We start from the raw sequence: 18,580 nt of genomic DNA, 5'->3' as shown, positions 1-18,580 counted from the left end.
AATAACGGTCTACATCAGACAACATAATTGGCCATTGCTGATCAGGGGCAGTTTGGGAAATTATGTTAAATGCTAACCATTGTCTGTCAAGTGTCCTATAAAATAAATAATTCACAATTTGCAACAAATATACATTAATATAAGGCATACAAATACAACTGGAAAAGGTGAAAGACCATGTACATAAGACATTAATACAAGGCATACAAATATTTAGTAAATACCTCGGGAAATAATTGACCAAATTTATAGAGGAGAGAGGGGGGAGGGGGGAAGGGGAGGGGCGGTGTTGTTACCGAACTGAACTCACTGTGGAATGAATGCATTAACGGAGCCACTCTGCTGCCAGATCCGAGGTTGTCCGTGCCGCTGACGGTAGTCAGTGAAAGCGGCCCCATCAGAGAATGTGAGGCCTCGCATCCCCGGCACTTCTGACACGCCGGCTCTGTCACGCTGGCTGTTCCCCCGTCGCTCGTAAAGCAGCGGTTGAACATCCGATATTTGGCTTGAGCCAGCGTGCCAGAGTGGGACCGTACACCAGTGGTAGGGAAAAATGTCGGCGTTTTTCGAGCAGAGCCGGGCGTCAGCAGCCGTTATGGTGGCTGGCCAGCAGGAGGCGACAAAATGAGTGAGCCGGGGGGGGAGATTTAATTTAAAAATATGTACATAAAAATGTCCAAATGTTTTGAGGAGTGCTGAGTGAATGTAAAAGAGAAATCTCTAGCGAAATGGAAAAAATGACGGAGTTTCAGCATGTGGTGCTGGCGGACCAAGGAATCAAAGGCTGAATCTGACATACACCTATACACACACACACACACAGAGTTTTAATAGTACACTAGACCAAGTGCAGACCCGTTGGGTCTGTTTCCCCAACGCGTGTTTGGGGGGGGGGGGGGGGGGGGGGGGGGGGGGGGGGTGAGGCGTCACACTAACCACCTGGGTCTGTTCCTCCAAAGCACGGTTGCGGGGTGGGAATCTGGCTGGGGCTGGTGCAAAGGCATATGAAAATGAGTGAGCCGGGGGGGGAGATTTAATTTAAAAATATGTACATAAAAATGTCCAAATGTTTTGAGGAGTGCTGAGTGAATGTAAAAGAGAAATCTCTAGCGAAATGGAAAAAATGACGGAGTTTCAGCATGTGGTGCTGGCGGACCAAGGAATCAAAGGCTGAATCTGACATACACCTATACACACACACACACAGAGAGTTTTAATAGTACACTAGACCAAGTGCAGACCCGTTGGGTCTGTTTCCCCAACGCGTGTTTGGGGGTGGGGGGGGGGGGGGGGGGGGGGGGGGGGGTGAGGCGTCACACTAACCACCTGGGTCTGTTCCTCCAAAGCACGGTTGCGGGGTGGGAATCTGGCTGGGGCTGGTGCAAAGGCATATGTAAATGGATCCATCCCGATTGGACACATGTGAGCATTGGGCATTGTGACATCACATGATGGAAACGAATCAAAAGGCAGTCAGGCAGCCGGACGGACGCCGGACGTCGGATGGACGCCGGCAGCCACAGACTTTTATATAATAATAGAATAGATAGATATATAATAGATAGATAGACTAGACCAAGTTCCCTGTTCCCCCAACGTGCGGTTGCAGGGGGGGGGGGGGAGGTGGCATGCGGCGTCAAACACATTAACCACCTCCACACACACACTAACTACCCACCCCCGCACACAACTACCCCCCTTGTCAATATATTAATATTATTTATTTACTCCTTTTACCCCATAACCACCCTATCTACTGACGCATAGTCCCTAACTCGCAGGCGCATCTAGAGAGGGGGGGGGGGGTAGGAGAGTGAGGGCAGCGAAAGCAGGGGGGAGGGGAGGGGGGAGGGAGGGGAACAGGGGGTGGGGGGAACAAGAGAGGGGAACAGGGAGGGGGGAAGGGGGGGAGAGGGCGGGGAGGGGGTGGTGAGAGGGGGGGGGGATAGAGGGTGGGGGTGGAGAGAGAGGAAGAGAGAGGAAGAGAGAGGTGGGGGAGAGAGAGGGGGGAGAGTGAGGGCGAGAGAGGTGGGGGGGAGAGGGAGAGAGAGAGGAGAGAGAGAGAGGGCGGGGCGGCGTAGAGGAGAGAGAGAGCAGAAAGAGGGCTGGGAAGAGACGAGAGAAGAAAGAGGGGGGGATGATGCGAGAGATGAGAGAAAGACGGAGAGAGGAGAGAGATGCGACATCGAAGTGGGGTGACGAGAGACGAGACCCGAGAGAGATGAATAGGGAGGAGGCGGGAGGACAGGGACGGGCACAGACCACGGAGAGAGAGAGCGAGGTAAGCATCCGAAGAGACTTGAGGGAGACGCAGAGAGAGATGAGAGAGAGAGAGAGAGAGGAGAGGCCGGGGAGAGCGAGGAGAGAGAGAGGAGCCGTGAGAGAGCGAGGAGGAGAGAGGAGAAGAGGTGGAGAGAGGAGAGAGAGATGGAGGAGAGAGCGAGAGATGGTGGGGAGAGAGAGAGAGAGAGGGTGGAGAGAGAGAGAGGTGGTAGAGAGGAGAGAGTAGAGAGAGAGTGGGGAGAGAGAGCAGAGAGAGGTGGGAGAGATGAGAGGGGAGAAGAGGAGAGGGGAGAGGGAGATGGAAGGGAGAGGGGGCTACGAGGAGGAGAGGAGGGAGGGAGAGATAGACGACGGAGAGGAGAGGGGAGGGAGAGGCGAGGAGAGGTAGAGGGGAGGGAGAGGAGAGGAAGAGGCGAGGCGAGAGGAGAGTGGATGCGAGAGGAGAGATGAGGATGGTTGGAAGAGAGGCGAGAGAGGTAGGAGAGAGAGGGAGAGGGAGAGGGAGAGAGCTAGAAGGGGGAGAGAGAGGGAGAGTTGGAGGAGAGAGAGAGAGATAGAGGAAGGGGGAGAGAGAGAGAGAGGGGGAGAGATGGGGGAGAGAGAGAGAGGGGGAGAGAGAGAGAAGGGGGGGTCACAATGTTTTTATCAAAGGACTTGACTGGCATGACAAAGGCGTGACTGGCAGCGCGTTGGGTTTGCCGAGTTTCCCAGACGGAGTAATGGCCGCCAGGTCCGACTTCTCATCGCGTGCCCTGCGCGACGATAATGGCCGCCATGTTCTACCATCGGGCGGGGGGATACGGAAAGGATTCAGAAGCAAGCCGGTGGCCTCCGGTGACCTCCCGGCCTGCAGAACGCTCGTTCCTTCTTCGTTCTTTCTGAGCATCTGTATGGGGGGGGGGGGAGCAGGTGGGCTTCGATTGGTGAGCATGTGGGCATTGTGACGTCAGCAGCTCAAGTGCCGATTTTATTTTTTTTAAAGTGAGTTTTGTGAGCAATTTCATTCAAAGTCTGGGGAAATAATTGACCAAGGAGTGGATTTCTGAACTCATAAGGTAAATCCCTGCCGAAATTGTAAAAATCACTGCGTTTTTGCGTCTGGTTTTCGAGGAGATACGTTTCATAGGCAAAATGCCGTACACCCACACACACGGAGTTGTAAAAGTATACTTTTTAAAAGTTTCGAAGAGGTATGTTTCACATGCAAAATGACACACACACGCTCAGTTTTAATAGATACTAGACCAAGTGCAGACCCGTTGGGTCTGTTCCCCCAACATGCGGTTGTGTGGGGGGGGGGGGGGGGGAGGCGGCACGCAGCGTCACACACACTAACTATTCCCCACCCCCCCGCACTCAAGCTAATTACCCCCTTGATATTATATTAATATTATTAATTTGCTCCTTTTACCCCATAACCACCCTATCTACTGACGCATAGCCCCCAACTTGCAGTCACATCTAGAGAGAGGGGAAGGGGGGGGGGGGGGGGAATAGAGAGTGAGGGCAGAGAGAGAAGGGGCAGAGACAGAGAGAGAGACAGAGACACAGAGAGAGGGGCAAGAGGTATAGGGGGTGGAGAGGAGGATAAGAGGGAGGGTGGGTGAGGGGGTAAAGGTGGGGGGGGGAGGGGAGGAGAGAGTGAGGGGGAGAGAGAGGGGGTGCTGAGAGGGGGGTGAGGTGGGGAGCAGGGAGGGGGAGGGAGGGTGGAGGGAAGAGGGTAGGGGGTGTGGAGGGGAGGGGGTTTAGGGGAGGAATGGTGGGGGAGGGGGGGGTGAAAGAGAGGAGAGGAGAGGGGGGGCGAGGAGAGGGTGGGCGAGGAGAGGGGGGGAGAGGAGGGGGGTGGGAGGAAGGGGGGGAGAGGAGGGGAGGGGGGGAGGGAGGAGAAAGAGGGCGGGGAGAGGAAGAAAGAGGGGGGGAGGAGACGGGGGGAAGGAGAGGGGGGGGGCGGCGGGACGAGGGGGGGGGAGAGAGGGGGGTGGAGAGAGGGTGGGGGAGAGAGGGGGGGGGGGAGAGGAAAGGGGTGGAAGGGGGGGGGGAGAGGAAAGGGGGGAACCTAAAAAAAACATTTTAGAACCAAAAAAGACACATTCTGCAAGCCTTGTAGAACCAAAAGAGACACCTTTTGCAAACATTTTAGAACCAATAAACACTTTTTGCACACATTTTAGAACCAATAGACACATTCTGTAAGCGTTTTAGAACCACTAAGGACACTTACATTTGAGTAGACGTGTTCAGTGTTATTCACAGCTCCGAGAAACGTGACCCTCTGCCTTCCTCCAGCTTGCAGACACTAATTGAGGCACACCACTTCCTGGTTTTATAGTCCCTCCCCCCTGCCGCCAGCAGGGGCAGCAGAGAGAATGGGGAATTTTGTAAAATCATTAATATCTCTGTCATATTTCATCGACGGGAAAAATCCTCGGCACACATACGGCGGAGGGGGGCTCTGAGCGAGGTGGCCAAAAATGACGGCCGTAGGTGGCGGCGTTCTCTCGGTAATCGCAGCACAGATGGCCAAAGCCGGTCAAGAACAGACTTTTAGTAATATACTAGACCAAGTGCAGACCCGTTGGGTCTGTTTCCCCAACGGCGTTTGCGGGGGGCGGGGAGGGGGGGCTGTGGCATCAAACTCACATTAACCCCCCCCCCAAACACACAGGTGGGGGGAGGGGGGCTGATAAGAGGGGAGGGAGGGGAGAGGAGGAGGAGGAAACGGGACATTGGGAGGGAAAGGAGAGCGTGGTAGGCGGTGAGAGAGGGGGATGGGGAGAGAGATGTGGGTGAGGGGGGGTGGGGAGGAGGGAGGGAAGGGGAGAGGGGTGGGTGGAGAGAGGGGAAAGAGTGGGGAGGGAGAGTGGAGGGGGAAGGGGGGGAGTGAAGTGGAAGAGAGGGAGGAGAGAGGGATGGGGAGGGGAGAGAGATGTGGGGAGGAGAGATGGGGACGGAGAGGAGGAGGGAGGGGTAAGAGTGTGGAGGGAGGGGGAAGAGTGTGGAGGGAGGGGGAGAGAGGTGGGGGGGAGAGGGGGGAAAAGAGTGGGGAGGGATAGTGGGAGGGAGGAGAGGTGGAAGAGTGGGGAGGGTCAGAGGGGTAGGGGGAAGGGGTGGGGGGGAGAGGGGAGGGAGGGGGAAGGGAGGGGGAGAGAGAGGGGTGGGGGAGGGAAAGGGGTGGGGTGAGAGAGGGGTGGGGAGGGAAAGGGGTGGGTTGAGGGAGAGAAGTGGAAGAGTGGGGAGGGAGGGGGAGTGTGGAAGAGGGACAGAGAGGTAGGGGGAAGGGGGCGGGGGGAGAGAGGGAAGGGGATAGGGTAGAGAGTGAAGATGGGTGGGGGAGAGAGGGATGGGTGGGAGAGGGAGAGGGGTGAGACGAGGGAAACTTAGAAATATAGAAATTAGGTGCAGGAGTAGGCCATTCGGCCCTTCGAGCCTGCACCTCCAGTCAATATGATCATGGCTGATCATCCAACTCAGTATCCTGTACCTGCCTTCTCTCCACACCCCCTGATCCCTTTAGCCACAAGGGCCACATCTAACTTAAATATAGCCAATGAACAGGCCTCAACTACCTTCTGTGGCAGTGAATTCCAGAGATTCACCACTCTCTATGTGAAAAATGTTTTTCTCATCTCGGTCCTAGAAGATTTCCCCCTTATCCTTAAACTGTGACCCCTTGTTCTGGACTTCCCCAACATCGGTTTCTATAAGATGCCCCCTCAATCTTCTAAAATCTAGCGAGTACAAGCCGAGTCTATCCAGTCTTTCTTCATATGAAAATCCTGACATCTCAGGAATCAGTCTGGTGAACCTTCTCTGTACTCCCTCTATGGCAAGAATGTCTTTGAGCATTGGGCATTGTGACATCACACGATGGAACGTTCACCAGGGGCTGGGGCTGCTTCTATGGGTGAGAAGCCAGTACTTTTTGAAATATTGGGGGGGGGGGCTGCGGCATCACACTCACATTAACCACCCCCCAAACACACAGGTGGGGGAGGGGGGGTGAGAAGAGGGGAGGGAGGGGAGAGGAGGAGGAGGAAACGGGACAGATTTGGGAGAGAAAGGAGAGCGGGGTAGGGGGTGAGAGAGGGGGATGGGGAGAGAGATGTGGGGGAGGGGGGGATGGGGAGGGAGGGGAGGAGGGAGGGAGGGATAGAGGGGTGGGGGGAGAGAGGGGAAAGAGTGGGGAGGGAGAGTGGAGGGGGTGGGGGGAGAGAAGTGGAAGAGTGGGGAGGGAGGAGGAGAGGAGTAGGGGGAGTGATGGAAGACGGACAGAGGGATAGGGGGAGAGAGGGATGGGAGAGTGAGAGGGGTGAGGAGAGGGAGGGGGGAGGAGAGAAGTGGAAGAGTGGGGAGGGAGGGAGGGGTAGAGGGGTAGCGGGAGTGGTGGAAGAGGGACGGGGGAGTGGTGGAAGAGGAAAAGAGGGGTAAGAGGAAGGGGTGGGGGAGAGAAGGAAAGGGAGGGGAAGAGAGGGGTGGGGGAGGGAGAGGGGAGTGGTAAGGGGAGAGAAGTGGAAGAGTGGGGAGGGAGGGGTAGGGGGAGTGGTGGAAGAGGGACAGAAGGGTAGGGGAAGGGGGCGGGGGAGAGAGGGAAGGGGGTGGGGTAGAGAGGGAAGGGGGGTGGGGGAGAGAAGGATGGGTGGGAGAGGGAGAGGGGTGAGGAGAGGGAAACATAGAAACATAGAAATTAAGTGCAGGAGTAGGCCATTCGGCCCTTTGAGCCTGCACCACCGTTCAATATGATCATGGCTGATCATCCAACTCAGTATCCTGTACCTGCCTTCTCTGCATACCCCCTGATCCCTTTAGCCACAAGGGCCACATCTAACTCCCTCTTAAGTTCCGATTGGACATGCGTGAAGATTGGGCATTGTGACATCACACGATGGAACGTTCACCATGGGCTGGGGCTCCTGCAAAGGCATATGTAAATGAATCCATTCCAATTGGACATCTGTGAGCATCGGGCATTGTGACATCACACGATGGAACGTTCACCAGGGGCTGGTGCTGCTTCTATGGGTGAGAAGCCAGTTTATTTTTTAAATATTGGGGGGGGGGGGGGGGGGGGGGAAGGATTTGATTAAAAACGTGTACTTAAACACGACGAAATGTAATGAGGAGTGGATACTTAGAAAGAAAAGTGAAATCTCTACCGAAATGGAAAAGATGTCGGCGATTCTGCGTCTGGTTTCGGAGTTGCAGTGAATCAAAGGAAGAAATGCAGCCGGCAGCCGTACATGTAAATGGTTCCATTCCGATTGGACATCTGCGAGCATTGGGCATTGTGACATCACACGATGGAAACGAATCAAAAGGCAGACAGGCAGCCGGTCGGACGGCAGGCGACAGGCACACAGTTTTATATATTAACTAGACCAAGTGCAGACCTGTTGGGTCTGTTTCCCCAACGGCGTTTGCGGGGGGCGGGGAGGGGGGCTGCGGCATCAAACTCACATTAACCACCCCCCAAACACACAGGTGGGGGGAGGGGGGGTGAGAAGAGGGGAGGGAGGGGAGAGGAGGAGGAGGAAATGGGACTGATTTGGGAGGGAAAGGAGAGCGGGGTAGGGGGTGAGAGAGGGGGATGGGGAGAGAGATGTGGGTGAGGGGGGGGGGATGGGGAGGGAGGGGAGGAGGGAGGGAAGGGGAGAGGTGTGGGTGGGGAGAGGTGTGGGTGGAGAGAGGGGAAAGAGTGGGGAGGGAGAGTGGAGGAGGAAGGGGGGAGAGAAGTGAAGTGGAGGAGAGGGAGGAGATGGGGAGGGATGGGGACGGAGAGGAGGAGGGAGGGGTAAAAGTGTGGAGGGAGGGGTAAGAGTGTGGAGGGAGGGGTAAGAGTGTGGAGGGAGGGGGTAGAGTGTGGGGGGAGGGGGAGAGAGGTGGGGGGAGGGGGAGAGAGGTGGGGGGAGAGGGGGGAAAGAGTGGGGAGAGTCAGAGGGGTAGGGGGAAGGGGTGGGGGTGGAGAGGGGAGGGAGGGGGAAGGGGGGGGAGAGAGAGGGGTGGGGAGGGAAAGGGGTGGAGTGAGGGAGAGAAGTGGAAGAGTGGGGAGGGAGGGGTAGGGGGAGTGGTGGAAGAGGGACAGAGGGGTAGGGGGAAGGGGGCGGGGGGAGAGAGGGAAGGGGATAGGGTAGAGAGTGAAGGGGGGTGGGGGAGAGAGGGATGGGTGGGAGAGGGAGAGGGGTGAGAAGAGGGAATTCTGCGTCTGGTTTCGGAGTTGCAGTGAATCAAAGGAAGAAAGGCGGCCAGCAGCCGTCCATGTAAATGGATAAATTCCGATTGGACATCTGCGAGTATTGGGCATTGTGACATCACACGATGGAACGAATCAAAAGGAAGAAAGGCAGCCGGCAGCCGGACGGCAGGCAACAGGCACACAGTTTTATATATTAACTAGACCAAGTGCAGACCCGTTGGGTCTGCTCCCCCAATGGTGTGATCCCCCAACCCAATATTCCACCATGCACCCGTCTCCTCCAATGGAACTGAAGCCGTTCCCAAAGTAAGATTCCAGCACTCCCCTGCCTCCCTCGGCAGTGGATTTAAAAAAAAATCAAATTGCACCTCCCCTGCCTGCTGCAGCAGTGAAAAGTTCAGAGTGTTCCTGTCTTGCAACTTTGTTTCGAAGTGTGTTGGAAGCTGACATGTAAATGGAGAAGCCAGTTTATTTTTGAAATACTGGGGGGTGGGGGGGGGAGAAGGATTTGATTAAAAACGTGTACTTCAACACGACGAAATGTAATGAGGAGCGGATACTTAGAAAGAAAAGCGAAATCTCTACCGAAATGGAAAAGATCTCGGAGATTGAGCGTCTGGATTGGGCGTGGCAATGAATCAAAGGAAGAAATGCAGCCGGCAGCCGTACATGTAAATGGATCCATTCCGATTGGACATCTGCGAGCATCGGCCATTCCGATTGGACATCTGCGAGTATCGGGCACGAATCAAAAGGCAGAAAGGGAGCCGGACGGCAGCCGGACGGATAGCACCAGAACGAATCAAAAGGCAGAAAGGGAGCCGGACGGCTGCCGGACGGATAGCACCAGAGTTTTATAGATATATAAAAATAAAAATAGATAGATAGATAGATAGATAGATAGATAGATAGAAGATAGATAGATTCAAATAGGACAGAATCTTATTTAACTATTAAATAATACTTATCACATTAGTGATCACTAGTTTTATCTTAATCGATGAAACTATAAAAAATGTAGTAAAAATAATGACTTGGTCCTGTGTACTACTTAGCATGCCCAACTCTGCCTCTGATTTCTTTGAGAACAACATCTTTTCTTCAGAGTAAATATCCACAATGAGGTACATGATTAGAATTTTAATAAGTGACGGAGGAACTCAGTGGTACAGACAGCATGTGTAGAGACTGAATAGTCTGAAGAAGAGTCCCGATCCAAAACATCACTTGTTCGTTCCCTTCACAGAAGCTGCCTGACCAACTGAGTTCCTCCAGCACTTTGTTTATTGTTCAATATTCTAGCGCCTCCAGTCTCGTAATGTATGTAATTTCGGCATCAAATCTGACTAAAACACATGTTTGGTGCTAAGGGTTTGGACTTGAATGTACATTTGTTTCACTAAGAGCGCTTTGGTAGTAATATCCAGGCAGATAGATACCAGAAAGATCAACCAAACTGAAAGACACTATAATGCACCATTGTAGCTGTAAAACATTTCACTTTAGGAGATGAATGCTTTAAGGGCCTGTCCCACTTATGCAATTTTTTTCACCGACTTGCCGGCATCCGTCATTCACAGCAGGTTACTGAAAATGTTCACAATGTTGAAAATCCAGCGGCGACCAGAAAAAGGTACGACTCTTTGGACGACTACTCACGACCAAACAGGCGTCACAAGTCGGGTAAGTGGGTCAAGCCCTTTAGGAAGAAGCCAGTCTACAACAATTTAATGTAGAGAGTTAAAGGGAATGTAAATGTATTCCAAGAAAAACGGAGTAGACTGTTTAGTCTACAATCGCAAATTTGATACTTTAGTTTTAAATTAGTATTTAGATAAAATTCTAATTTCAGGAAGAAAATTAGGCAACAAATAGATATAGCATGCAAATATTTGTTCTGAAACACTAACAACTCAACCCTAGAATTAGAAAAGCATTATGCAGAGTCAGTAACACTGTTTTATATCGTTTGCCATAACTAGCAAATAATTAAAAACAGTACAGCACCAAAAATGCACAGGGCAGGAAAGTATTTTCTAGTTTAAATGTTGAATCTAATTTAATGAAAACACTCATGGTATGTTAATTAAGGTATTTCATAAGATTCAAGACTAGATCTTGATAAGCAAACGGAAAACAATTGGTAATAATATTGGATTAGAGAAGGTAATTCAATTTCCTGGTCAATCTCCTCTCAATTAATGAATACTCTAGACAAAAATTGGCTCTTGTTTTTGGTTACAAAGGAATTTGGGATATCTTGCTGTGCTATAAAAGAAGAACGTTTTCATTGCGCAAATCAGTGCCTACCTGTTTAGCCTCGGTTGCAGCCTGCTTCACTCTTTCTGCTGTTTCTTCAATGTTTTCTGCCGCATTTGTATTATCTGTAGTCTTTTGCTTTAGTTCATCAATATCTTTTTCAATCTGTGCTAAGCGCACCGTTGCATTGTTGAGACTTTGTTCTGATGCTACAGTTTCAGATACAATCTAAAATGTATTCAAAAAAGGGCAACATTTTACACTGCCGAACAAAGACAATGCAGGTACAATTCACTCTCTGCAGTTGGAACATCGAAGCAACAGTTCAACACGAGAGATACTACACATAATCAACATAATTTCATTCAGATTATACTTCAGGTGTGTGAAAATATAGTTGAATTTTACTATGCAGATATTAAAGGGGGTTCCAGTCACTATACAACAGTGACTGGAACCCTCAAGTCCTATCCAATTGCCACAGGCACAAACCCATTACCCCAGGTGGAAACGAACTGTGGGACACACCCAATACAGCAAATAAATATCTTGTCACTAAAGTAAGAGGTTCCTGGTGTTACTCTCTTCCAAAGATAATATACAACTCTCCACAAGACTATGGATGCTACTCCAATAATGACAATGTATTATGATCCAAAATGTCACTGTGGCTATGAGTTCCAAACCAAGGAACACACCATTTCAACCTGTACATCTATGTGTACATAATGGCACCACAGTTCCCAGGCAATCATAGAGATTAGGCAGATTGAACATCCGAGTGTGATGCTTTTAATGTTGTATGAAAGAAGAAAGTAACTACTAGAATATATAAAGATACAGACAAATTAGTAACGTCAAGTAAATACAAATATTGGGCAAATCAGAGATTGAATATATATTGGACTGCATTCAGTATGAACAATATGTGGTTAATCAATCTTCTTTAATGTAGCTAACCCAAGTGTAACAAAATTCTATTAACCCTGTAACATATTATGATTTCTTATGTATGCAAGGTGTCAGTGCAATACCCATGACTTTTCAATACTTTGCTATTTTCTTTGTCATCAGTTAGATTTACTTTACATTTCGCTTAGATAAGAAGTTTAAACAAACAGGTGCCTGTCTGCAAGGCTGAATCGATTATTGAAACAGACAAAAGCCACATGCTACAACTGAAGATGAGACAGAGATAAAAGACTGTTTTAATTGGAATAGATTACGCTGTGCATTTGCTGTCAAACAAATATGCACTTAGGAGCCCGTAATAGTTAACTTTGCTCTTGTTCTTTGATCTAATCACAGGAGTTACAGAGACTGAGCATGGACTATTCTGTTGATACAAATGGCAATGCAGCTGCAGGCAATGGATGAAATGCTGGTATTTTATCCGGAAACATGAACCCTCAAAGGGCAGTTCAAAGACTCTTCAGACTACAACATTAGCACCCAGATGTTTTACTGCTCTGGGGTTAGCTGTAAATTAACAAGAATCTAATTTTTTTTTAAGCTTGGCTATATGACAAACTTAATTCATTCTGACAGGGAAGAGTTGTTATTTGATAAACATTTCAGTCAGCTCAAAGAATGAATTCCTCAATGCTTCCCATGGTTTGATGGGTCGGTACAGCACCTTGTGTCATGCTGTCCAGGAAATGAAAGTCTCAGATTCCTGGTATGTGCGGAGTTGCCAGTTCAGCTGGGGCACTGCAAATACCCTTAACATGTCTGGAATATGGATGACAACAGTAAATCCTGGACTGATTATTGATCCTGATCATTGTTGCACAAGGTTCATGTACCTGATGGAGCAGCTAACTACATGCTCCATGTTCTGACCAGGAGCAGCCATCCTCAGAGGAAACATGGGAGACGAGCTGGATTACAGGTGAGACTGAAACAATGAGGTTTCAAGTGCTCCCTCTCCAGCATTCTGCTGGTAAATGTACAGGCTACCTCGAACAAACTGGATGGACTTAAAGCTAGACTTGTGTAAGAAGGAACTGCAGATGCTGGTTTAAACCAAAGATAGACACAAAAAACAGGAGTAACTCAGCGGGACAGGCAGCATCTCTGGAGAGATGGAATGGGTAATGTTTCAGGTCGAGACTGAAGAAGGCTCTCAACCCGAAACGTCACCCATTCCTTCTCTCCAGAGATGCTGCCTGTCCCGCCCGCTGAGTTACTCCAGCTTTTGTGTTTAAAGCTAGACTTATCCACCTTAGAGGGACTGCTGTATGCTCTGTGCTCACTCTTCCTCACCTAACAGTGCCATTCAATCAGAGGGCTTCTCGCTACACCAGATGGACTGCAGAGCATCTTCGGGTAAGGTTAGGGTACTTTATAATTAACTCCACATGATGCTCAGACGTGTTGGTCCTGACGAGCTCCTGCTTCCCAGAATTGGAATATGTTAGTGGTGTTGTTTTCCCTACCACCTGCCATGGGAATGCCCTTGGGCTATCCTGACAACAGTCCATATTCCACTCCAGGCTGATGCTAAGCTTGCACTTGAGGTACTACACACCATCGCCAATAACCTTGAAATCAAGTGCCCTGAGGCCCCGGTCATAATAACCAGGGATTCAAATCAGGCCAACCTCGGGTATGTCCTGCCAAAATAATATCAGCACGTCTCCTGCTCAATCAGAGACCTAAACATCCTCGTCCACCGTTACACAACCATCAGGAACACATGCTGCTGCAATCCCACTTTGGTAAATGTGATCACTGGCCTGCACTTTTACTCCCTCCTTACAAACAGTAACTGAAGCGGGAGAATCCGATTCAGAAAGTCGTACAGTTTTGGTCCGAGGAAACAGATGAGATACTTTGTGACTGCCACGAGTCGGAGGACTGATCCTTATTCAAGGACTCGGCAGCTGAGCAGGATGAATGAACCTGCTGTCACAGACTTCATCAACAAGTGTGTAAAGGACCGTGTACCAAAGACGACAATACATGTTCCCCAACTGGAAACGATGAATGAACCACAAGTTACACTCCCAGGTGAAGTCGAAGTCTGCAGCATTCAAGTCAAACAATCCCGAGCAGTACAAGAAATCCATAACAACCTTAACACACCTATTAAGGATGCAGAGGGGGAATTGTGGGCCAACCTGGAGTCCCAAAGCAATGATATAGACACCCACAGATTGTGACAGGTTAACAGCGAGCATCATTGGCGACAACCGATTGCTCCCAATGAACTCAATGCATCTACTCTCGCTTTCAACAGAAGGCTGATGGGGGAGGACGTCACCCACCCTGCCAGCCTCGGGTGCACCCGTACCAACAGTTACCCGTGGCAGATGCGAGGTTGGCCTTCCCGAGTTAATCCGTGGGCCCGGCTGGAGTCCCTGACCCTGGCCTCATGACCTGTGTGGATCAACTGGCAGAGGTATTCACAGACATCTTTAACCTCTCACTGCTCCATTCAGAGGTGCCAACCTGCTTCAAGAAGACCACTATCATTCCAGTAGCAAAGAAAAGTGAGGTAGCGTGTCTGAATGACTACCATACAATGGCTTTGATATCCACCATTATTTAGTTTCAAAGTGATGGTGCACATTAACCCCAGCCTCCCAACCTGCCTTGATCAACCCGCAGTTTACTTACAGTCACAAAGTGTCCGCAGCAGACATCATCTTCCTGGTTCTAAATGACCCCAGTCATTTCTCCTTCTCCCTGCTCCCATCTGGCAGACAATACAGAAGCTTAAAGCATTCACCCCCAGAGTGAGGAACAGCTTCTTCCATTTTGTTATCAGCTTTTGAATGATTCTTTCATAAGCCAGAGTACTGTCAAATTCATCTCTACGTCATTATGGACAATGGACATTGTCTGCGGAACTGATGCACCACATTGCTAAGAACATTATTTTGCACTCTGTATCTTCCCCTTTGGTCTACCTATTGTGCTTGAGTTTGACTTAAATGTATTTATGTTTGGATTACCAGATTTCTTTTTGGACAGTAAGTGAAACAAAGCTTTTCACTGTACTTCGTGCCCATGACATGAACTGAACCTAAATCTATCAAGATTGCTGAATCAGATTAGTCCAAACTCAGCTGGGACATCCAAACAACTAATTGGCACCACTAAATCTATATCTGTGGCAAAAAGATCTAAATGATATTATCAATTATTGTATCAAGAGAACAGTACAACCAAGAGGAATACAACTTTTTGGAATGTTGAAGGAGTGGAATGGCTGAATTACTACACAGTATTCATTTTTTTTTGCAGATTAGCACCAATATCCTCCAAAGAGGGAACAATAAAACAGTGTACGGTTTGACCCAACAAGCCAATAAGTAGCAGTGCAACGTGGACGAGAGGAAAGGTCAAATGTTACATTTCACAGAGATCATTCACTAATTATATATATTATTTAGGTGCACAGCAAAATGAAAATATTAATAAGGTGACAAGAGCAGATGCCTGAAGACACTTAGGATGATGAATGAACATTTAGAATGCAGTAGAGTTGAGATCTGATTTAATGTTTCAAGGATATCAGAAGCTATACAACTAATAATGATTGCAATTTAACTATGGGTCTATTGCCTAAATAGTAACTTACTGAAGTCAGCAGGTTCTGTGTTCCCTCAATGTCTTCATTGGCTTGTTTGATGGCTTTTGTTGCTGAATTTTGTGCCCTTTCAGCTTCATTCAAAGCCACCTTTACACGATCAGCTGTGACTTTAAGATCTGTTGCATGAATTCTGCAAGGGGCAAGGTTTAGGGAGACATCATGTTTAAAACATAAATCAGCTTCTATTGTAGAGTGTATAATGCATCTGGATTAGCTCTTGTAGGTTTGAGCCATTAAAATGGGGAACGTCAAACAACATGCCAGGCTACCAGGAGTTTATAGTGTGGATATTATGAATATTACTAGAAACTGAGTTTTAAATGACAGGTGGCAGCAACAATAAAAATTAGAATTGATATATTACAATATTAATCTGCATTTAGAAAACTTTATTGCCTTTGAGTATAATTAACATACTTAAAATGAGCGAACAGGCAGAAAATATTAATTTTAAGTAAATCTTCAGAGACATAGCTGGTAGATGAAGCAGGACATTACCTGGATTTCCTGGCCTCATCCAGTAGCATTTCTGCTCGTTCAATGTCTGCTGCACTCTGGTTTAGGATTATCTCCACATCTGACAGACTCTCTACCCGGACACGAATGTCATTGGTCAGATTCTGCAGCTGCTCAGGAGTAGTTGGCATTTCTAGTTTCAATACTTCATTGGCAACTGCTTCAATGCTCTCCAAGTCAGCACCATCCTCTACATGAGAAGCAAAATAAAGCTGTTGAAATACTTTCAGATTAAGTGATTAATGTTCCAACGTAAAATGGTGTGTGATGCACAGCCACAGAAAAATAAAATAACCCAAAATATAATAGATAATTCCAAATTGATCACACAGGACATCACTGAGAAAAGACCAAAATACTGCTTTTTGTGGCTGATTTTGAGTAAACTGCAATTGATCTGTATTGTGAAAAGTAAATCTACTTGTTTGATTTCAACAGAATTACTACACTAAATAGAAGTTTGATTGAAAATGCTGCAAAGGAATTTGCCACAAAGAGTTTCGTATTGTAAACTTTCACGTAAATATATTTATTTATTGCTCATATTCTATGTCGCTCTTCTAGGGAGATGCTAACTGCATTTCATTGTCTCTGTACTGTACACTGCACAATGACAATAAAGTTTGAATCTGAATCTGTATGCATCTCTCTTGGAGTTCTCATCTGTACTCGGATTTCATGATCGATTTTCTAAATATATAAAGTTATTAGTCCAAATCTTGTTCTATTATCTTACTAACTAAGAATTCAGCTTGAATGTTGACTGTTTCTGTCTAATGGCCACAGAAGAAACACTATATGAATGTGTCAGAAATACCCAAGTGGTTACAGTCCGTTTCCAACATGCTGTGTTAGTACAACTAAATAACAGCATCACCACAGCATTGCATATTCTCCTGTGTCGATGCCAGTTTTCTCAAGATAAACAGGCTTGTAGATTAATGATCAGTGTGATTTGTCCCTAGTAAGATCTAGGAACTGGGAGAGGAGGGCTTGGGTAATTGGAGGTAGAATGCAAGATGTTCCGGGGGAAATTAATGGGGAAATGGGTCTGCTCTGTGAAATGTCATAGACTCAATATGCAGAAATGCCTGCCTGTGTCATAAGGAAATATGGGAAAATACAATCCATTAATTTAAAAACAAATCTTTGATAAGAGAAGACTAACTCAAGAAATATAGTTGATTCAACTATATTATAGATCATCAGCTCAAATTGAAAGTTTTTCTTGTTCGGTCTCTTGGGTGTCAGAACATGCAATAGACAAGTTAGCAAAAAGAGAACAAGAGCAGCAGCGGTTCAGGCTGGCTTTATACTATAAAAATGATGAGCGTTTGATGGCACTGGGCGACTACTCGTTGGAGTTTAGAAGGATGAGAGGGATCCTCATTGAAACCTACTGAACAGTTAAAGACCTGGATTGAGTGGATGCGGAGAAGATATTTCCACCAGTGGGAGAGTCTAGGACCAGAGGACATAGCCTCAGAATTAAAGGACATTTTTTAGGAAGGAGATGAGGAATTTCTTCAGTCAGAGGGTGGTGAATCTGTGGAATTCATTTCTGCAGAAAGCTGTGGAGGTCAAGTAAATGGATATTTTTACGGCAGAGATAGATTCTTGATTAGTATGGGTGTCTGGGGTTATGGAGAGAAGGCAGGAGAATGGGGTTAAAAGGGAAAGATAGATCAGCCATGATTGAATGGCGGAGTAGACTTGATTAGCCGAATGGACTAATTCAGCTCCTCCAATCATTTATGAACATGAAAAATACACTTATGAACATTGAAATGAACTTGATGAAATGGGTGTGTTGTGGACACATGGAACTGCAGATGCTGGCTTACAAAGTGTACTGCTGGATTGACCCTTCTGGAGCAGTGGCAATACAGCAGCAGGTGATGTAGACGGGGCAGTCTACAAACAAATTGTACAAGGCAATGGTGATCGATGCAAAGTGTCTCAATAGAATAAAGACATTACAATTTTGATTTATATGGAGTGCTCTGAGATTATGCAAATAAGCATCTATAACAGACTGGTGTTGTTTTCAGGACAGCAATACAAATTTAACATCAAACTCAGAGCATTTGGGACCCCATGATCATTTGGCTCATTCCTTATCTGGTTATGAGGACACCGACTTTAAATAATCATGCCTAGATAAATGCAAGATAACATTAAAAACGGATTCATTTCAATACTTACGTGTAAGAAATTCTCTGATTTGTTTGATTAGATTTCTCAAATCTTCATTGCTCTTATCCACTTTTTCTTTTGTTGCATTTGTTTTTAACAGTACTTTTTGTGCATTTAGCTTAGCCTCATCTGCTTTCACTTTTGCATCAGTGACCTGCAGGGATATAAAATTACCACCTATTAATGCTCCACGTATTATCCGTAAACAGTTAATGAAACCTGTTAAATTGCAGCCACACAAAAATGGTGACACTCTTGCAACTTATAAGTGGATAACAACAAAAAATACTTTCCTTGGCAATTGACCAGTATCTAAACTTTGTATTATTTTATAAAAATGACAACAAAATGTACTTGGATTACTTCTAACATGACAAAAAGGCTGTTTAATTCCAGCAAAGAATGCAATTAGAAACTGCATCATCCCTTAGTCTCTGTGTAGACCTATTCCACCTTAATCAGCATGTGCTCTTATTGCCAAGTACTGCAGCTAACTGTTTGCCGACTTTGTTCTCTTTAATTTCTTATGTTTCCTA

At 47.6% G+C, this 18,580-nt stretch overlaps 1 protein-coding gene across 1 annotated transcript in view; it reads right to left on the bottom strand.

Annotated features, from left to right (window-relative positions):
* Positions 1–18,580, bottom strand: part of lamb1 (laminin subunit beta 1) — an 84,487-nt gene that overhangs the window by 3,823 nt on the left and 62,084 nt on the right. Inside the window, exons 28-31 of the mRNA XM_033039669.1 lie at positions 18,054–18,198; positions 15,831–16,038; positions 15,321–15,462; positions 10,784–10,960 (exon numbers count right to left, since the gene is read on the bottom strand). Coding sequence (XP_032895560.1) covers positions 10,784–10,960; positions 15,321–15,462; positions 15,831–16,038; positions 18,054–18,198 — 672 coding nt within the window. The remainder of the gene's footprint in view (positions 1–10,783; positions 10,961–15,320; positions 15,463–15,830; positions 16,039–18,053; positions 18,199–18,580) is intronic.

Source organism: Amblyraja radiata, chromosome 21, assembly GCF_010909765.2.
Source record: "Amblyraja radiata isolate CabotCenter1 chromosome 21, sAmbRad1.1.pri, whole genome shotgun sequence".
Taxonomy (NCBI): domain Eukaryota; kingdom Metazoa; phylum Chordata; class Chondrichthyes; order Rajiformes; family Rajidae; genus Amblyraja; species Amblyraja radiata.
Note: the sequence above shows the minus strand (reverse complement) of the source record. Positions and strands in the feature narration are given on the sequence as shown.